Source organism: Notolabrus celidotus, chromosome 20 (assembly GCF_009762535.1).
Source record: "Notolabrus celidotus isolate fNotCel1 chromosome 20, fNotCel1.pri, whole genome shotgun sequence".
Taxonomy (NCBI): Eukaryota; Metazoa; Chordata; class Actinopteri; order Labriformes; family Labridae; genus Notolabrus; species Notolabrus celidotus.
The window spans coordinates 17,719,291-17,741,567 of record NC_048291.1 but is presented as its reverse complement, the minus strand read 5'-3'; the positions used below and the strand labels follow the sequence as shown (position 1 = coordinate 17,741,567).

The 22,277-nt window shown below is 40.7% G+C and overlaps 1 protein-coding gene across 1 annotated transcript; it reads left to right on the top strand.

The window, feature by feature from the left end:
- Positions 1-166: 166 nt before the first annotated feature.
- Positions 167-20,875, top strand: rogdi (rogdi atypical leucine zipper). Its single transcript, XM_034710650.1, has 11 exons — positions 167-724; positions 2,443-2,514; positions 4,839-4,921; positions 5,158-5,212; positions 5,303-5,383; positions 12,629-12,724; positions 12,826-12,924; positions 13,148-13,261; positions 13,347-13,396; positions 13,499-13,625; positions 17,985-20,875. The coding sequence occupies exons 1-11, from the start codon at positions 650-652 to the stop codon at positions 18,024-18,026; spliced, it is 894 nt and encodes a 297-aa protein (XP_034566541.1). The 5' UTR covers positions 167-649; the 3' UTR covers positions 18,027-20,875.
- Positions 20,876-22,277: the final 1,402 nt, after the last annotated feature.

The following is a 22,277-nucleotide window of genomic DNA, read 5'->3' as shown; positions in this document are numbered from 1 at the left end:
TTGGGTTGCATTTGACTTGTATGAAATGTGCTATATAAATAAAGATTGATTGATTGATTGATATATATACACGGACCATCCATAGACTGTATAACGGTCATGCTAACTTGTATGTGACGCTGGCCGGAAGTTGTATTTACCAAATAGGAAGTAGCAGGTGGAGCTTATTTAATACAGATTGTGACAAGCAGAATGGTGTATTTAAGTGATCCTCGTAGAGACAAGTTTATTCTCAGTATTTAAGCGACTTGGTCAGAATAAATGACAGAACATTTGAACTCATCTTATATGTTACTCTTTTATCAACAAGCAGCATGCGACTTCTTTGAGCGCATGTAGCTGAAATGAGGATACATTCTACATGTATTGCAATGTACATTTTAAACATAATTTTAAATTGTAGAGTCCCATATCTACTACAAGTCCCTTCTATTTTGTATTTCGGTACTTCTAACCCAAAATCAGTAAATGTAATTTCTATTTTTTCTCTGGGTTTGTTTGCTCATATGCTGAGTCACGTAACGTCCGACAGCACTTAAAAGCACCAGATCCTCTGCTAAGCTAGAGGGTAGTGAAACGCCTCCATCCCAAGGAGAGAAGTGTTATTGTAGGTTTGTATACGAGGATTTAATTCTCTGTGCTGTACAAAATGCTGAACTCGCAAAGATCTTTGTCTGAGCTGCCCAAGATGTCCGCTGCCAGTCAAGTGGAGAGAGCTGTTTTGGTAAGCTTGTTATTTCTCTTGCCCTGCACAACAGAGACGCAGTGCTGTTTGGCGTGCTGATTTTTCTGACTGAGCCGGCGGTTCACATAGCAATGGACCAGTCACAGTGTAAAATGATCTCTTAAAAATATGTTACCCAACGTAAATAATGTACTGTTAGCTGAGAGAGAGAGAGAGAGAGAGAAAGAGAGAGCAACATGCACGCGCCACTGTGCAGGTGTTATAGCCATTGCTCGCGCTGTCACAGTCATTCAGTGATGATGTTGAGGACGGGCCTGGATATTGGACCAAAGTAACAGCCAGTCACATATGAGTCTGCCCTCCCTGTCTAAACTGACGGATAAAGACTGTTTTGATTAATTTTTATTTTCTTTTATTTAACCAGGTAAGTCATTAAGAACAAATTCTTATTTCCAGTGACGACCTGGCAAAAGGCACAGCTTAAATTGACATTGACATTTCATCTGGAAACATCACATTTCACAAACAGCCTGCTCATTAGTAAGCTGTTTTGGTGAAAGCAAAACCTGGAGGCGTGGAATATTCTAAGAGAAAGCACAACACTCAGTCCCTCTTGTTGTTTCTGGCCCGTGTCTGTTAGATGTTTAACTTGGTAATCTATTTAAAGCAATTGACTGCTCATTCAGTGTACCCTCAACATCACCTCTCTTAGATAGTGGTAAACAAAGTCAACTTTTGAACCCTCCTCATTGCTGGATGGTTGCAAATACTGCATCATACTGCTGTAGAACTAGACTATATATAAAAAGTGACCTTAACCAATGTGATGTCACCCATTCACTTGTGTTCTACAGTTCTGTGCTCATAACTTTGGCACCTTTACTATGTATATTGTCTCTGGAGACAGGAGTGACCATTCGGATAAGAGGGTGGACATGTGCATTGCTTCACCTCTGTCTTTGTTGACAAGTCACCATGGTAGTCACTTGTGAATCACAGACAGCGATACCTCACTGTATACCTTGCTTTATTGTGGACTCTATTTCAAACTGTAACAAAATGTCCAAAATAAACATCTTGGTGTTTTGAGAAGGTTTGAATCCAGCAATTTTTGGCCTCAAAAGTGATTAAAGAAATGTGTGCTGAAACAATAAATCCAGTCAGAAAAGAGCTACTTTCTGGTTGACTTTTAAACAACCAGATTGTCTTCTAGATGAGAATGAAATCTGATTTCAGGTACTTCTGCTTTTGCTTCACACTAAACCAAAAGGCTGCATTGACCTTTTTTTTTAAACAGTCCACATGCCAACCTAATAAACTGGCACTTGGGTGAAGTGCAAAAAACACATGACAGTGCAACTCATGACTGAAAGTGCAGGCTTTAAAAAGTTTTATAGAAATGTTGCATCCGTATGTTGCAACTATTTCTTAACTGTTAACAAGCAGTTCACAGTTTGTATTGACATTCTGTAGAGTATATGTGTATGAAAAGGAAAGTAACCTTGTTGGAGACGAGACGAGACAGACAGTAACACAAACTAGACATTCACAGCAGAGGGATGAGTTTGTCACATAATAACAGAGCATGCTATTAATCTTTTGTAAGTGTTGTGTGCACCTGAGAGAAAGGCACCCATACTGACAGTAAATTCAGCTCTGAGCCTTCTTCTACCTCTCTTTGTGCACACTGTTATAGTAAACTTGAGGTTGCTTATTGTTCTGCATGTCCTGTGTGTTTTGTTTTGTTTTCCTCTCAGGAGGAGGAATTCAACTGGCTGCTCAAAGAAGAGGTGCATGCTGTGTTAAAGCAGCTCCAAGATGTCCTCAAGGTAAAATATAATCATCTCATGTACATTGATGTATTGAAGGCTGAATTATGCGGTTAAAATCAGTATCAGTGCATGCCCATATAATCCTTTGTGTTTAAGCTTATGTGTGTAGCATGTTGAGCACCATGGGGATTAATTAAGTTGATCACCTCACATTCTCCTATGTATAATTGCTAATTAAACACAAGAGGGAGTATTAACGTATTATGTTTAGGACTATTCAGTCTGTGAAAACAGTTTTATAATGTTATCTTAAGCCCTTTTTAGCTTTGAGAAATAAACACTGTTGCCACAGCGGTGCCTCCAGGATTATGTTGCAGGAATGATCTAACAAAGGGATGTTATCAAGTTTGGCTAAAATGTACCATCCAGTGTTTTTGCAACTGTATTCATGCCAGGGGCTATGGCTGCAGCCAAAAAAGAACAAAATCCCATGTCTTTTCCTGACCAGCTTTCTTATCCTTTAAGGTGGTAAATAGCAGCTGGTGCTCAGAGTATTCACCTGCTCTTACAATTAGCAGATGTTCCTGACATGGGTCTGCCTTAATGAAAGTGTAGTGATATTAAGTTTGAATATTAAAATGCATGTTTGAAAACTGATTTTACTTAATCTTTCAAATAAACTATTCAATCAATCAATCTTTATTTGTATGGTGCCAAAGCACAACAAATGTTACCTCCAAGACGCTTTTAAAAACATAGCAGGCCAAGACCATACTCTATGTTAAATTATTAACAAAGACCCAACACCAAGACAGAATAAGATCCAGCCCCCCCTTACTGACTGGACTCAATCTTATCTCATCTTAATCCACCATGAGCATTACACCTCGCAGTATTTAGCTAGTTGCAGTGGCAAGGAAGAACTTCCTTTTAACAGGCAGAAACCTCGAGCAGAACCAGACTCATGTTAGACAGCCATCTGCTTCGACCGAGTTTGTGTTTGAAAGAGGGATAGAGGAAAATAAGAAAGATATTACAATACCCAACACATATTCTTTCTTAGTACTGGTTCAGTGGTTCATAAGTCATGTGTGATGCCCTTGGGAATCCAAACAAACTAAGCTTTGAACCCAAAAATAAACAGTCATCATATTTACTCTGAGTAAAACAAACATGTTGCAAATACGAGCCAGTATCTATAAAAACAGAACAGCTGAATTCTTCCTTTTGAGTTGTCAGGCGAAGTCTGAATTTCAAGTTCATGAGTGAAAGATGTTCGTACATGAATGGATAGATTATTTGGTTGAATTGACTTGTAATGAAGTAGACAGAAGGATACCAAAAGTTAAATAAATTATGACTGTATGCAAATAATGTTCCAAGTTAAGCCAGATACAAATCTATTAGTGACTTATTTTTTATGAATTAATGAATGTGTGTTGCTATAAATGTTGCTGCTGTAAGGTATTGTGGGACTTTGTCATCTCCTTTCATTTGATAAAAGTTGGTCCTGTGTTTTCTAGGCTAAATGAGAAAAAAGGAAGCATCCTTAGCATTTATAGATTTTAACCAGCTTGTATAATGGTTTCCACATCAATACACACATCATTCTACTCCTTAGCTGTCCTTCACCAGAAAGAACTAAAATGGCTATTTACCCACTAGACAGGATATATCAGCCTCTGCTGCACCAATGTTGAATCTACTAGATAAGAAATAATAGCAGTGATATTCCACACCAATGACAATGTCTCATGTTTTGGTTAATTTATGATTTGCTTAGAATCATAACAATGGCATCGGGAAAGTGGACAGGGAATAAATATAACTTCAATTTTTCAATCAATCAATCTTTATTTGTATTGTGCCAAATCACAACAAATGTCATCTCAAGATGCTTTCACAAAAATAGCAGGTCTAGACCACTCTATGTTCAATTATTAACAAAGACCCAACATCAAGACACGATAAGACTCAGTCTTATCTCATCTTAATCCAACATGAGCATTGCACCTCATAGTATTTAGCTAGTAACAGCAGCCATGAAAAATGTCCATTTAACAGGCAGAAACCTTGAGCAGAACCAGACTCATGTTAGACAGAGAGAGAGAGAGAGAGGCTGGAGTCTGGCATGTCCGTAGCAGATGAGATAATGAGCTCAAAGACTCCAGAAAGGTCTATTGTTTGTAACTTTAATGGGACAGGGAGAGTTAAAGTAAGTGATAGGCAGAGAGAGGGGTGAGATAGGATCCCAGTATGTATCAGTAAGAGTCTTATCTGCTAATGCATTAAAACCTTGTTGCAAAGGATTTCAGTAGATCTCCAACACTGTTAAACAAAACATTTTTTTATTCATGGTAAGTTCTTTCTGCTATCAACAGGAGGCATCGAGACGTTTTTCCATGCCAACGGCAGGTCTGGAGAGTCAGCTCAAACAGGAAAACTTCATCCTTGGCAGCTCAACGTAATACTCCAACTCTGCTAATTAATTTTGATTTTTTTTTATTGAAACACTTCTTGTTGCTGTCACATGCTCAGCCATACATGATTTAAAATATGCCTTGACACTGAATGTGTATTTTTGGTACATTTTTGAAGTTTTAGTTCACCTCCAAGTAAAGCCTTCCCTGGCCATGGTCTCTCTTTGTAATCATTCCAAAGGGTAATTTTAAGATAATTCATGTAATTTTTTGTGCTCAGCATAGATCAAGTGAAGGGGGTGCTGGCTCTGCAGGGAGAAACTCTGACTCAGGCTGTGAGTATGATTAAGTCGTAGAGGCTGTACACCCCTGTTTTAATTGAACATTGATTTATGTTTATGTGTTTCTTTCTGCATTTTTAACAGGACATAAACCTGAAGGTCTCAAAGAACAGCCAAGTGCTGCACTTTCAGTTCAGAGACGACAAGCAGTGGAAACTGCAGCAGGTACAGTTTGTATGTGTGTAACTCTACCAAAACCATAAAAACCAAACTGAAAAAAGACTTGTGAAGTCTGCTTGATTGGACATTGTGAGACAGCTTAAAAACTCTTGAATAGGTATTTTCAATAATGTCCATATTTGAGTATTTATAGGACATTTTTGTACAATTCTATAGTATTACAAAGAAACATATGTCTTGTCGTTGCTATAGACACATGCTATGCTCCCAAACTGGCTGCTCTGAGGTGATTTGCATCCTCATCCCAATAATCCAAGTTCTCTCTTCTCTATTAATGATGTTTAATAACTTGTACCTTTAACAAACCTTTGTGGGTGTACATTATCGAGGACTAATCCAAACGGCTTTTAGTAGAACTATAAATACATGAAAAGTAATCCTGTTGAATCAATTGTAAACCATCAGGTTAATATAATTATCAGCTTATCTTGTAAGTCACTGCAGACATTTGGGATTCGCTTTCAAGTTCAAACACCCCCTGTTTTCCATGTTCAATCGATCAATCATTATTCATATAGCGCTAAATCACAACAAATATTATCTCAAGATGCTTTCACAAACAAAGCAGGTCTAGACCATACTCTTTGTTAAATTATTAACAAAGACCCAACATCAAGACAGGATACAATAGAGCCCCCTCTTACTGACTGTACTAAATCTTATCTCGTCTTAATCCAACATGAGCATTGCACCTCAGTATTTAGCTAGTTGCAGCAGCAAGGAAAAATGTCCTTAACCAGGCAGAAACCTTGTGTAGAACCAGACTCATGTTAGACAGCCACTTGCCCCGACTGAATTGAGGTTTGAAAGCAGGATAGAGGAGAATGAGAGAGAGAGAGAGAGAGAGAGAGAGAGAGAGAGAGAGAGAGAGAGAGAGAGAGAGAGAGAGAGAGAGAGAGAGAGAGAGAGAGAGAGAGAGAGAGAGAGAGAGAGAGAGAGAGAGAGAGAGAGAGAGAGAGAGAGAGAGAGAGAGAGAGAGAGAGAGAGAGAGAGAGAGAGAGAGAGAGAGAGAGAGAGAGAGAGAGAGAGAGAGAGAGAGAGAGAGAGAGACGCCGCCGCAGTCTGACAGAGAGAAAGATTTCTCCTGTGTCAAGAAAGAGGGTTTTAGTGGAGGATGGACACTAAAGATATAACCAGATGAAGAACAGACCATCATACACCTCTACAAGAAAGGGACAGTGATGATCCAGGGCAACCTGAGTCTCTTTGAACAAAACTTCTCCAGAGTCAGAGAGAAGGTACAGGAGGAGAAACCTCATTCCAGTGACAACAGCCCCACCACAAGCCAACTGGAAACCCCATCACCCTCAGAAATCCTCTCAGAAGAACCCCAGCCAAAGAGTCATCCCCCCACCCCAGAGCCCTACTCCTTCACTGTGTTGAAAGACAGATTCACACAGTTAGAAGTAAAACAAGTGGAAATGGAGCAAAAGATGAACACACTCCAATCTGGGCAGACAACAATAACAACAACATACGGCAAGAATGAGTCACACAGAACCAGAAACACAACGGAGGAGAAAGACCTGTCTGCACTTTGGAAAACAGTAAAAAGACTCCAAGACAATGAGGAGGTCTACATGCAGGAGATAAGACAGCTCAAAGAAGAGATACAAAAGCTTGAAGATAAAGTGGCAGAGCTTAGCAACCTACAACCTGTGATTGAGCTGTCTACCTCCCAACAGGAAACAACAGGGCCAGGACAAGAGCCTAAATGACTCAGCAACACCACCAAGTCAAGAGCCACTAACTGAAGAAACCCCTTCTCCAACCAACCAAATCATCAACCAAACCATCAGACCTCCAGGAAACAACGGGAAACAAAACCCACAAATTGTGCTCCTCATGGACTCAAATGGGAAGCATTTGGAAGAGAAAAAGAGTCACTAAAATCAAGTGCCGGAATACCAGCCACGCCATGGAATTACTAACAGAAGACCACCTCGGATCCCCCAGCCACATCGTCATTCTCACTGGCATGAGTGACCTGAGAACACAGAGAGAAGAGGTGGCCAATTCTCTGAAGAGGGTCGTAGACAAAGCCTCAGCCATATTCCCCTCTGCAAAGATGGTTATATCAACCCTGCTACCCAGATGGGACATCCACCCAGACCTCATCCATAGGATAAATGCACAAATCATCAGAGACTGTGCACTGAAACCGAATGTGTACGTGGCACTCCACCCAACTCTGGACCAGAACAGCCTGTACGACCAGGTTCACATCATCAAGGCAAAAGTCCCAATATTTGCAAAGACTCTAAAAGACGTTGCACTCAACCGCAAACTCAACTCATCCCACAGAAGAAACAGAGAAATGAGCACTTCAGACAGACCAACATCCGGAAGACTTGCTCCAACCAGATTACCAGATCTACCCAGAGGAGGCTACCCTACAGCATCCAGAGATCACCATACAGCACCCGGAGATCACCCTACAACACCCAGAGGTCACCCTACAGCACCCAGAGATCACCCTACAGCACCCAGAGGTCACCCTACAGCACCCAGAGGTCGCCCTACAGCACCCAGAGAATACCCTACAGCATCCAGGGATCACCCTCCAGCATCCAGGGATCACCCTCCAGCACCCAGGGATCACCCTCCAGCATCCAGGGATCACCCTACAGCATCCAGGGATCACCCTCCAGCACCCAGGGATTACCCTACAGCATCCAGAGGATACCCTACAGCACCAAGAGGATACCCTACATCTTCCAGGGATTACTCTCCAGCATCCTAGTTCCGGGATCTTCCCCAATATTTGGAACCAAGGACTAATAACACCACTTCACAAAAGCAAAGACAAATTTGACCCCAATAATTACAGTGGGATCTGTGTCAACAGTAACATGGGAAAAATCCTCTGTATGATCATAAACCACAGACTCCTACATTTCCTCACCCAAAATAATGTCCTCAACAAATCACAGATTGGCTTTTTACCAAATTATCGTACAACAGACCACGTCTTCACTCTTAGCACCCTAATCGACAACCAAATTAACAAAAAGAAAAGCAAAGTTTTCTCCTGCTTCGTTGACTTTAAAAAAGCCTTCGACTCAATTTGGCACGATGGTCTGCTGTACAAACCATTAGAGAGTGGAATTGGGGGAAAATCCTATGAACTCATAAAATCCATGTACACAAACAACAAATGTGCAGTAAAAATTGGCAAAAAACACACAGACTTCTTCCAACAAAGCCGGGGGGTGAGACAAGGATGCAGCTTAAGCCCAACCCTCTTTAACATCTACATCAATGGACTGGCAAAGGCATTAGAAGAGTCTGCAGCACCCGGTCTAACCTTGTTAGACTCTGAAGTTAAATGCCTACTGTATGCAGATGACCTGGTGCTCCTATCTCCAACCAAAGAGGGGCTACAACAGCACCTGGACCTTCTGCACGGTTTCTCCCAGCCCTGGGCCTTGACGGTCAATCTATCCAGAACCAAATCATGATTTTCCAAAAAAGAAACAGCCTCCAACACCACACATTGAGATTCTTTCTAGATACTTTTGAAATTGAACACACAAGGAACTACACTTACCTTGGCCTTAATATCAGCGCCACAGGTAACTGTAACAGCGCTGTAAACGACCTGAGAGACAAGGCCAGAAGGGCTTTCTACGCCATCAGAAGGAACGTCAACTTAGACATCCCCATTCAAATCTGGCTTCAAATCCTGGACTCCGTTATAGAACCCATTTTTCTGTATGGTTGTGAGATCTGGGGTCCTCTCGCACATAAAGATTTTTCTAAATGGGACAAACACCAAATTGAGACTCTGCATGCAGAATTCTGTAAATACAGTGCTGCTCAAAAGTTTGTGAACCTCTTGAACATTTTGGAATTTTCTATTATTTCAACCTGATTTCCTTATTTAATCAGAACCGTTATTTTTTATATGATATAGCAGGTATAGGTTTATCAATTCAATATACTTTTTTTTTTTTTTAAACAATTGTGTAGTCAAGAGTAAATTAAAAAGAATTTTTTATCAACTGATGTAGGTGCAAAAGTTAGTGAACCCTGAGCTGCATTGCTTAAAACAAGCAGTTAAGAAGAATCAGGTGGGACAAATTGGTGGCTAAATTAACCACTGAAATGGACCAATAAAGTGAGAGATGTTTAGGGAAGAAATACCAGGTCACTTTAGTCTTACCAGGTGAACCCATACAGGTCAATCATGCCGAGAGGAAGAGAGATCTCAGAGGACCTCAGGAAGAGGGTAGTGACAGCACATTTGTCTGGGGAAAGCTATAAAGTCATCTCAAAAAAATTTGAGCTTCATCGTTCCACCGTGAGGCAGATCATCTACAAATGGAGAGCACTGAAAAAGACTACAACCCTACCTAGAAGTGGACGACCTTCTAAAATATCAGCAAGAGCCACAAGAAAAATGATAATTCAGGTAAAAGCCAACCCAAACATAACATCTAGGGATTTGCAGACCTCTCTTGCTGCATCTGGGACACATGTGCATGCTTCCACAATAAGAAGAAAACTCAATCAACATGGCTTTCATGGAAGGGTTGCTAGGAAGAAGCCTCTGCTCACAAAAAAGAACAAAGCTGCCCGTCTCAACTTTGCCAGAGAGCACCTGGAGAAACCTGAAGCTTTTTGGAAGTCCATTCTATGGACAGATGAGTCCAAAATTGAACTGTTTGGTCACAACCAAAACCGCCATGTTTGGCGAAAAGTCAACACTGCATACCACCAAAAGAACCTTCTCCCAACAGTGAAACATGGTGGTGGGAATGTTAAGATCTGGGCTTGCTTTTCATCCTCAGGACCTGGACAACTCCACATAGTCCAGGGAATCATGAATTCTGAGGAATATTGTAACATCCTGGAACAGAACCTGAAGCCATCAGTTTTGAAGTTAAAGCTTGGCAGAAGATGGATCATGCAACATGATAATGATCCAAAGCATTCCAGCAAGACAACCAAGGAATGGCTGAAAAAGAAGAAGATTCGTGTTCTGGATTGGCCCAGTCAAAGTCCTGACCTAAATCCCATTGAAATGCTGTGGCGGGACCTGAAGCGGGCAGTTCATGCCAGACGCCCATCCAACCTCTCTCAACTGGCTGCGTTCTGCAAGGAAGAGTGGGCAAAAATCCCCCAAAGTAGATGTGAGAGACTGATAAGTCACTACAGAAATCGTTTGGTTGAGGTTATCTCTGCGAAAGGAGGTGCAATATCCTATTAACTGAAGGGGTTCACATACTTTTGCACCCATGATATCTGAGTTTTTCTTAAATCAACCACTTGTGTTAAATAAAGAATGACAATTTAACTATTTATTTTGTTTGAGTCCATTATTTGGAATGTCAGTATTGTGGATTGGGGTATAACTTAACATTTAATAAGGTTATTTTAGTATTTTTTTACAAAAAATCTAACCATCGTTGTGGGTTCACAAACTTTTGAGCAGCACTGTACATCCTCCGTGTCCAACGGAAAACACCAAATAATGCATGCAGAGCAAAATTAGGACGATACCCTTTAATCATCAAAATTCAAAAGAGAGCTTTTAAATTTTACAGCCACTTAAAGAACAGTGACCCTGACACACTCCATCACAAAGCCCTGACCTCCAGAGAGTCTTCAGAGAGCTGCCCCCTCAGACACCTGGTTCTGGGACTGTACTCCCAAGCAGAGCCCTCAGACAGAAACCCAAACAGAATCAACCAAATGATTAAAAAACAAAAGAAACTATTTAACACATTTGACAAAATCAACTGAAAAACAAAACAAATTAGAATGTTACCGAGATCTACAGAGAGATTACACTGTGGCAGAATATCTGAGCACTGTGACGGATCCAAAGCTGAGGAAATCTTTGACCATATACAGACTCAGTGAACACAACCTCGCCATTGAGAGAGGACGCCACCGACAGACCTGGCTCCTCAAAGAGGACAGAATCTGCACCCACTGCACCCAGCATGAAGTGGAGACAGAGCTCCACTTTTTAACCACCTGTCCTCTATACCAGGACATCAGAGACCCATTCTTCCCACTGATCACAAACACACACAAAGAATTTCATTCACTTGACAACAAACAAAAACAGATGTACCTGCTGGGTGAGGTACCACAATGTGCTAACACTGCAGCACGCTATATCAGCTGCTGTGAGCGGAAGAGAGCGTCCAACAGCTCCAAACCCCTGTGAACATCCCCACCATCATCTAATCAGACCTGTACATACACACACCACAGACCTGTACATACACACATCACAGAGCTGTACATAAACACATCACAGACCTGTACATACACACATCGCAGAGCTGTACATCTTTCCTCTTTAAATCTTTATATTTTTTAATTTTACATTTCTGTAAATAATCTATAGTCATCTGTAAAAGATAAATGAAATTATTATTATTATTATTATTATTATTGTTGTTGTTGTTGTTGTTGTTGTTGTTGTTGTTATTAGTATTATTGTTGTTATTAGTATTATTTTTGTAATTATTATTTTTGTTGTTGTTAGTAATATTGTTATTATTATTTTTAGTATCATTATTATCTTTATTATTCAAATATTTGCTTTCTTCTATACAGCTCTGTTAGTTTAACATTTAATCTTATTATTTTGTAATTGTTTTTAATTTTGTGTTTTATTTCTTTTTAAGCTTTAGCAATGATTACATATGTTTTCCATGCTAATAAAGCCCTTTGAATTGAATCGAAATTGAAGTGAGAGAGTGAGAGTGAGAGTGAGAGAGAGAGAGAGAGAGAGAGAGAGAGAGAGAGAGAGAGAGAGAGAGAGAGAGAGAGAGAGAGAGAGAGAGAGAGAGAGAGAGAGAGAGAGAGAGAGAGAGAGAGAGAGAGAGAGAGAGAGAGAGAGAGAGAGACGAGAGAGACACGAGAGAGAGAGAGAGCACTGTATGTTCATTTGTTATTTTGTTTGGTAAGTGTGCTGTCAAGTGATGGAAACATGCTTGTACACGAAACAATCTTAGCTTATCCTGTTACTTAGCATGTTTTGAGCTGTTGAGGCCAGCCATAGAAGCTTAGAACAAGCAGAAACATAGTCACTATAGAGCTTCTAATGCAAGCAGAAAGATTGGTAAAAACATTCTTAACATACATACTTGGCTTCTGTGAGATTGCTAACCCATCATTTAGTATGTTTAACCTTCTTATTTTGTGCTCAGATCCTAGATCATACATTTTCTCCAAATCCCATGCCCTTTGTTTCTGTTCATCCATCAGATCCAGGATGCCAGGAACCATGTGAACCAGGCTCTCCAACTGCTGAGCAGCCACGATGAGAGCTACCACTTTAAAACAGGGGCTGAAGTTAATAAGGTCTGTATCCTCATGTTAACCTCACCCTTTTCAAGCCAGAAGAGAGCAGAATTTGACAGTATTCAATTTCTTTGTTTTGTTTTTTTCTATTCCGGCCTTAGCTCATGGATGCAGTGATGCTCCAGCTGACACGAGCACGAAACCGCCTTACAACCCCGGCCTCCCTAACCCTGTCTGAATTGGCCACCAGTGGTCTGATGGTACAGGACATTAGACAGTACACTCTGCACACACAATGATTTTGCACACAGTATTATGACTGGCAGTGGGGTAAGGGGTAAAAAAAAAATGGTCTGATGAAAAACCAAGAAGGAAAATTAAGTACAAATGTATAGAAAATTAGTCAAACACTACATAAATTGAGTGGCAGCAGGGTGACCTTCACTTGATTAAGCATTTCTGTTTGTCTTCTTTCATTGGCAGAAAATGTTCTCTCCTCCTATGCCTGGGGATGTGATGGTGAACTTTTACATCAACTTGAGCAAACTATGTCTGACTGTCTACCAGCTACATGTGATGCCTCCTAACAGCACTAAGGTCACAACTAGAGACTCTGTAACACTGTATTAAGCTACACACTGCAACACTTCCTTATAATTTCATGTTTCTTTTATCTTGATAGAACTTCAAGCCAGCCGGAAGCTCAGTGTTGCACAATCCAGGAGCAATGTTGTAGGTTCTTTGATATTTTACAAATATGTGTGGTTTCAGTAAGTGTATATTTAGGATCACTGTGAAACTCTCTTGGTTGTTTGTGAAATTTTTTCACCACAGTGAGCTCAACAACAACCGGTTTGAGGTGAGCCATGTTCACAAGGTGGAGTGTGTGGTGCCATGGCTGAATGATACGCTGGTATTCTTCACCATTTCCCTGCAGCTCTGTCAGCAGCTCAAGGACAAGGTTGGTGTTTCTCCTGGAAGATTGCTCTGAACATTTTGACATTTAACATAATAATAATAATAATAATAATAATAATAATAATAATAATAATAATAATAATACATTTTATTTATAAAAGTGCTTTAAAATATTCTCCAAGCGCTTTACAGGAAAATAAATTTATACAATAGAAAAGCAAAGGAAAACAAAACAAGAAAAAATCAATCAATTGTAGTTTAAAAGCCTTTGTAAATAGGTGTGTTTTTGAGTCCAGATTTGAATTTGGTGAGTGAGGGAGAGAATCTGAGGTGTTGGGGGAGAGAGTTCCAAAGGGTGTTCCAGCGACAGAGAAGGCCCTGTTCCCCCAGGTTCGGTGCTTGGGTTTGGTGAGAGGGGCGAGGAGGTTGGCGTTGGTGGAGCGGAGGTTGCGGGAGGGATTATATGGCTGCAGAAGGTCGGTGAGGTAGGAGGGAGCTAGATTGTGGAGGGCTTTGTAGGTGATAAGTAGGATCTTGTACTGTATTCTTGAGGTGATGGGAAGCCAATGGAGGTTCTGGAGGACTGGGGTGATGTGGTCTCTGGAGCGGGAGTGAGTACTGTAATTTGTTGTGGAGGGTGTTGGGTTGTACCGTAGAGGATGCTATTGCAATAATCGAGTCTGGAGGTGATGAAGGCGTGGATGAGAGTTTCAGCTGCAGTGAAGGAAAGGGAGGGGCGGAGACAGGCGATGTTTTTGAGGTGGAAGAAAGCGTTTTTTTTAAATATTGTTAATGTGTTGTTGAAAGTTGAGTGACTGATCAAAAATGATACCAACAGTGGATTTATCAATAGTGAGTGAGAAGTCTGGGCAGGTGGAAGTGAGGGATTTTGGGCCTATGATAAGAATTTCGGATTTATTACAATTGAGTTTGAGAAAGTGTGTTTGCATCCAGGAGTTTATTTAAGTGAGGCAGTTTGTGAGGGTGGTGTGGGAAGCAGCGGTGATGGATGTGGTTGATGGGTGTGTGGCTATGGGTGGGGAGGGCAGAAGAAAGCAGTTCGGTGTGGATGTTTTCGTTTTTTTCTTGAAAGAATGACAGGAAAGAGTTGCATTTGTCTGTTGTGAATGAGTTGGAGAGATTGTCCATGGGTTTGAGAAGCTTGTTAATTGTTGAGAACAGGTGCTTTGGGTTGGTAGAGCTGGAGTGGATGAGGTTGGAGTAGTAGTGGACCGGCGGTTGGAGGGCGTCATGGTAGTGGTGGAGAAAGTCCTTGTATGCCAGGGTGTGTATGGTGAGGGATGTTCGTCTGGCGAGGCGTTCGAGTTGGCGTTTCTTTGATTTCATCTGACGAGTTCAGGGGTGTACCAGGGGGCAGAGTGGGTGAAGAAACAGATCGAGTTTTCAGAGGGGAGAGCTGATAGAGGCAGGAGGAGAATGTATCATTGTAGAGGTTGACCAGGTCAGAGGGGGAGAGTTTGAGGGAGGGTGAGTGGATAATGTTATTGTGAGGCAGGCTGACAGGGAAGAGGGACAGATGGACTTGATGTTGCGGTAGGTAATGGTGCACTTCTGTTTGGATTGAGCGATGGGGGTGGCTAGGTCTATGAGGATGGCTAGGTGGTCAGAGATGTTGAGGTCGGAGCTGGAGATGTGATTGATGGTGATGCCAGTGGAACAGACCAGGTCCAAAGTGTGTCCATGGTTATGGGTGGGTAGTTGATGTGTTGGGTGAAGTTAAAACATTGCAGAATGTCCAGAAATTCTCTTGCGGTTTTGCAGTGGGTGGAGTCAATGTGTAGGTTGAAGTCTCCAAGGAGGAGGATGGAGGGTGAGATGGGCAGAGTTGGGTGAGGAATTCAGAGATGTCAGAGAGAAAAGAGGGTTGTGTTTGGGAGGGCGGTAGATTATTGCAATGATTAGGGGTTTTGGACCAGAGAGTTTGAATGACAGATGTTCAAATGATGGTGGAGAAAGGATAGTGGTGAGGGATGTTTTTTGTTTGTTGGCGGAGGACAGCAGCTATTCCACCGCCACGGCTGTCAGGGCGTGGCTTGGCGAGATAACAGTAGCCAGGGGGGTGTTTGGTTCAGGGTGTAGTAGTCCAGTGGTTGTTGCCAGGTTTCAGTGAGACTGAGGATATCCAGTTTATTGTCAGTGATGAATTCTTTGATGATGAGACTCTGGTTATTTAATGACCGGGTGTTGAACAGAGCGACTTTCAGATGATGTGAACTGATTTGGTGGGAGGACTTGGAGAGAGCGGAGGTTGGCTGTGTTGATGTGCTTTTTGATGTGGGGATGAGGTGCAGAAATGGGAGTGGAACGGCGTGTTGTCCAAATGGATGGGATAGAGTTAGGGGATGTGAAATTATAAATGATCTGGCACTGTGAGGGGTGACTGGGCTGGATGTAGATGAGGTTTTGCTTGTTTACTGATTTAATAACCGGTTTTTGGACAGGGAAGCCTTTCTGTAGTGATGGTGTGAAAAGGATGAACTGTTGTTGTGGATGGGGGTAATGACACAGGGGGGCGGGTAGGGGAAGCTCTCGCGCAGACAGGTGGTTTGGGGTGGCGGCGGAGAAGAAGAGGGGGGGCGTGTGAGGGGAAGGTGAACAGTCATGCAGCAGTGTTTAGCGATTGAATAGACTATTGATATTTGCAGCTAAAATGCGGGTGCCCAGTGAGGAGTGGTGGATGCCGTCGGATGAATAAAAATCATGCCGGTTCCAGAACAGATTAAAATGGTCTATGAAGGATATTTGGAGGGAAATGCAGGTGGACTGGAGCCAGGTGTGGAGACTGAGGAGACGCTAAAACGCTGTGAGCCGTGACTGAGTGTGGGAGTTGCACTGCTGATAAAAACACGCAAGCCGCAGCTGCTTAAAAAGTTTAAGAGCTTTTAAAATCCATTTTCGTCACCTCCGACTGACTTCGTGCGGTGTCGTTGATTCCGACATGAACAACGATTTTGGTGACGGAGGACGGGACGGACTGCAGCAGAGCGGGGAGCCTGGAGAGGAGACCGGGGACCGTGGCTCCGGGAAAACACGGGGTGATGGCATTGAAAAAGCGGACACGTCTTACGATGGAGTCTCCGACTATGAGAGCATGAACATGAAAGACAGCCCTCTTAATTGATTCATAGGTGGAATAACTTCTTAAGGCTGCACCTAGCCTTTTAGATCATGATTATAAGATTACTACAAAGGGGAGAAACTCTGCTGACAATGTTAGGAGACTTTTGAATGTTATGAATTATTTAAACATGAGACAGATGCCCTCTCTCCTACTATCATTAGATGCACATTAGATGCAGAGAAGGCCTTTGATGTGTATAATTGGATCTTTCCTTTTGCTGTTCTGAATCAATTGAATGTGGGCCATAACATTGAGTGGATTAAATCAATTTATAAGGATCCTAAATCAGCGGTCATCACCAACAGCACGCTCATTATCCAGAGGAACAAGGCAGGGTTGTCCATTATCACCCTTGTTGTTTGCAATGGTAATTAAGCCATAGGTATCATGTGTACGAAACAGTATTAATATTCAAGGGTTGAAGATCAATAACTGTGAACACAAAATATCCCTATATGCAGATGACATAATTATTTATCTAACAGGGCAAGAGAACTCGATTCCATCTTTATTAAGTACATTAGAGCTATATGGAAGATATTCAGGATATAAGATGAATTTGACAAAGGCTGTAGTTATCAATAGATTATCAACCAATTAGCCAATCCTTATTTATAGATCTCAAATTCATTACGAACAAATTGTGATACATTTTTTTAAAAGAGCAGGTCCAGACAGTACTCTTTGTTATAGTATTTACAAATAACTAACATTAAATTTAGATACTGTTCTATTTTATCTATCTTGATACATATTGAGAAAAGCTCTTTGCAGCATTACATTTTCATTTTACCAAGTAACAGCAGAAAGGCAAAACATCCTTTCAACAGGCAGAAACCTCAAGCAGGACCAGACTCATGCTGAAAGCTATCTGCTCTGTCCATGTCCGGTTTGGAAAGTGGGATAGAGGGAGATGCAGATAAGAAAAGAGATGGATAGAGACGAGCAACACAAACAATAACAACAGCTCATACAGACGTTATGGTTCAAGTGCCAAAACAATAAATAGTGAAAGTATGTGTACTTTTTGCAGGAACAGCAAGGTGGTGCTATTAACATGTCTAATATTAGTATTACCAATAAAAGACTAAGCATTGTTTAATGTTGATTACACTACAGGAGACGCTACACACTTTTGAGTGTATCTACTATCGATTATCCACTACAGATTTGGTAATTGTCAAACTATGTGTCAGGTAATATTAACTGTGCATGCCAACTTGTGTTAATCTTTACACCTCTGTTTTCTCATCCTTGCAGATATCTGTTTTCTCAAGTTTCTGGAACTACAGACCTTTCTGATCAATCTCTTGACAAGCTTCAGTCAGAACCAAACTAAACCTACAGCGTAAAGGGACACCCTGGAGAGGTTTTCTTTACTCACATATTTATTATCCAGCCATTCAGTTTCAAGTGTTGCATGATTTGTTGAGTGAGCCACTGAAACCATCAAAGATACTGATGTTTGCCATTCCTAGTTTTGTTAGCCCTGCTGACTGACTTAATCTGATGTGTATTGCATCCCAACACTGACATGAATTTGCAATATATGAATGTTGCTGATCAATATATTTATTTTGCTACATCTAGGCAACGTAGAACTTAAAAGTATTTAGCGTGTTCTAATTCTGAAGTTTTTGAACACTTATTGATTGCTCAGGGTTGGAAAACTAACCGTTTGTTTTGTTTTTTGGAATACTTCACAATACATTTATATTTTCTTTGCCACAGGCTTCAAAAGGGCATATATTTATGTATTATTGGATCTCTGGGTTCTGATAAACCTCTAGCTGTCTATTATGATGTGAAGTAGTGGATGGGTTGGTAAACTTATATGATTTTCACATAGAACTTAAGTAAAGAAAACCTGATGAGAATGTTGTCTACACTCACCAGTTAGCTGTTTCTTGGCTGGCAATGTGAAATACTGCCAACATTTTTGAGAAGGTTGTACACCAGTTAGTCTGGCTAGACGTTAGCTCATTCTCTGGCTAGCTATTATCAACTTGATTTCACTTATCCTCACCATGCTGCAAGGCTGGTTGGCTCTAATTTGCAGTGTAAGATAGGAGTCTGATATGATCTGTACCATAAACCATTATCAGACCAGTTCAGGTCTGATTATGTTTGGTGTATGGTTGGTGTACGACTTAATCAACTTCAACTATACTGCCTTGGTTTGGGTTGGCATCTGAGCACAATTGCTGTGTTTACATCTTTCCACAACAGTTGTACCAAGAGGGAAAATTAACTTGAATGAGTAGAATTAGAAACACACATTGTTTGATTTGAAACTGGAAGTGTGGAGTTGTAAAGAAACAAAGATGTATATTATATATCTATTGTGTAGTTGCGTTATATAATATGTAAGATCCATTAACAGTATTTATTTGTGGGAATAGCCACTGTGATGTTTTCAAGTCTTAAATTTGGCATTTGGCCAAGGCCATCAAGATGTTTAATGAGTCAGTACTGACCATATTTTGACAAATGGGTTGATAGAAATGATATATCTCTATCCCCTGTTCATCTGTCATAACAGGGAGCCAGGGAAAAGTTTACTGAGTGAACAGTATGGTGACTCGAAAAAGACCTGAAAGAGCAGCAAGATAGCCCACAACTGTTGCCGAAACCCAAATTAAAACCAAGTAGGAAGTAGCTGTAATCAGCTTTGCAATCAAAATTCTTTTTTTAACAAGAGAAGTCGCCCTCTGCTGGCCATTTAAAGAAAATACATTTAATGCACTTGCGGATTTGCTTCATTTTTGGAAACAAGATATTAGAAATTCTAACTCAGAATGTCTGACTCCTTTTTTGACCATTCTTTCTTAATCGGTCTGTTTTAAGTCTCACAACTCAATGGAAACGAAATAGATCATGATCATTAAGCTTACAGTATACTAAACTGCACTGCTATGACTGTATTTGGATCTAAATCCTGAGTGTTGCACAGTGTATCAGGTATACAACACTACAACAAAGGGAAGGCAAAATATTAGTAAGGGAAAATTGTTGCTGTAAGAGGATGCTAATGTACAACAGAAACATTTTCCCACTGTTGTCACTGAGGGCAAACATACATGCCCATAGTTGTTACCAGTGCGGCATCATGTGTTTCAAAGTCATAAGGTGCTGTTCTGGTCTTCGCACCCTACTGAACTCCTGTAGTGAATAACGGGGTTGATTGAACATTTTTACTTCAACATTATTTTTGAATCCATGATGGATGGTTATAGAAGAGGCAGAATAAATAGTGTCGATATGATACTACAATGCAATTCACCCATCACAACATTTGGGTTTGACATTGGGGTGTTGGATGCTACTTGTCTTCTGTCTGAGAAGCTTACTTCACACCACTTCTCACATCAGATCTATGTCATTTTACTTGTATTCTTATACCTGAACCAATTCTGACTCAAGTGACATCACTTAAGAAAACTTGTCCACTTTATTCAGCATCACATAAGCTGATGACAAAAGATTTTGATGTAGAAAATCAGTGGCAAGCGACTTCAGGGTTTAGGGTTCAGGGATAATGCCACACAGGGAAAATATCAATATTAATAGGCATTCATTAAAATGGTTGTATGATAAGTTTGTTGTGGAAGTAATGAAAATACAGTGCAATGACACCATACTAGCATATCTGTGAAATTGAGGTTTGCTTAAAATTAGACATGTATGTATCTGTCAGGCACTCTTGTGTTGGTAGGTGTGATCTCTTATATATCATAGCTGTCAGAAATTATGACACACTGAAAAAACGGTAGCAACTGCAATATGGCATAATGCTTGCATTAGGACAGCTCAAATTGGACCTAGACCAGTGCTTTGTATGGTTATTTGTTTCAGTTTTTGGTTTAAATGACAACTCACATTCCCTGTTTGCTATTGTATGGATATGACAAACTATAAGCTACTTTTCACATCTGTGTTTGTTCATTTTGATTTCAAGTGTTTCTCTGCTTTATGTCCTTATTTATTTGACACTGTTTGCACATATTGATTCCATGTGAACCAAACTCTAATCCAATCATGAACAAATGAAATTATTACAATAAGTGTTCATTTTTTTGAAAAGCTGTCTATCATGTAAAATGTGGAAATTGTTTATCTGATATGTCTGCAATAAATATATTCTTAACAATAAGATGTTAATGGTGTATGTTGTTCATTGGAATTCTTGTTTTCATTATTATATTCATTACTACTATCTGTCTCATCACGATCATCGCTCTCGCTCTCTTATTCTCCTCTATCCCTCTGTCAACTCTGACCCCAACTCTGACCCCAACTCATCGAGGCAGATAGCTGTCTAACATGAGTCTGGTTCTGCTCGAGGTTTCTGTCTGTTAAAAATAAGTTTTTCCTTGCCGCTGTAACTTGCTAAATACTATGAGGTGCAATGCTCATGGTGGATTAAGATGAGATAAGATCGAGTCCTGTCATTAAGAAGGGATTGGATCTTATCCTGTCTTGATGTTAGGTCTTTGTTTATAATTTAACATAGAGTTTGGTCTAGACATGTTATTTTTGTAAAAGCGTCTTGAGATAAAGTTTGTTGTGATTTAGTGCTTTACACATAAAGATTGATTGATCTTTTACTTAAGTATGATGCCAACATGGCTTATCAAACACTACTAACTTTTTTTTCTCAGGAGTTGCAGACTGAAAATATGCTGTGTTGAAGCCTACAGTCATGGCCAAAAGTTTTGAGAATGACACAAATATTACATTTTCACAAAGTCTGCTGCTTCAGGGTTTTTAGGTGTTTTTGTCAGGTGTTTCTATGGTATAAGAATACAATTAGAAACATTTCATAAGAATCAAAAGCTTTTATTGAGAATTACACAGAATTCATGCAATAAGTCAATATTTGCAGTGTTGACCCTTCTTTTTCAAGACCTCTGCAATTCTCCCTGGCATGCTGTCAATCAACTTCTGGACCAAATCCTGACTGATGGCAGTCCATTCTTGCATAATCAATGCTTGGAGTTTGTCAGAATTTGTGGTTTTTTGATTGTCCACCCACCTCTTGAGGATTGACCACAAGTTCTCAATGGGATTAAGATCTGGGGAGTTTCCTGGCCAAGGGCCCAAAATCTTAATGTTTTGTTCCCCCGAGCCATTTTGTTATGACTTTTGCTTTATGGCAAGGGCTCCATCATGCTGGAAAAGGCATTCTTCATCACCAAACTGCCCTTGGATGGTTGGGAGAAGTTGCTCTCGGAGGACGTTCTGGTACCATTCTTTATTCATGGCTGTGTTTTTAGGCAAGATTGTGAGAGAGCCCTCACTTGACCGAAAGCAAACCCCACACATGAATGGTCTCAGGATACTTCACTGTTGGCAAGAGACAGGACTGATGGTAGCGCTCACCTCGTCTTCTCCGAACAAGCCTTCCTCCAGATGCCCCAACAATCGGAAAGGGGATTCATCAGAGAAAATGACTTTACCCCAGTCCTCAGCAGTCCAGTCCCTGTACCTTCTGCAGAATATCAGTCTGTCCCTGATGTTTTTACTGGAGAGAAGTGGCTTCTTTGCTGCCCT

Coding starts and splice junctions, on each gene's coding strand:
- rogdi (XM_034710650.1), top strand. CDS start 650: ATGCTGAACTCGCAAAGATCTTTGTCTGAGCTGCCCAAGATGTCCGCT. Junction 12,925..13,147: donor TGGCCACCAGTGGTCTGATG/GTACAGGACATT, acceptor TTTCATTGGCAG/AAAATGTTCTCTCCTCCTAT. Junction 13,397..13,498: donor CACAATCCAGGAGCAATGTT/GTAGGTTCTTTG, acceptor TTTTCACCACAG/TGAGCTCAACAACAACCGGT.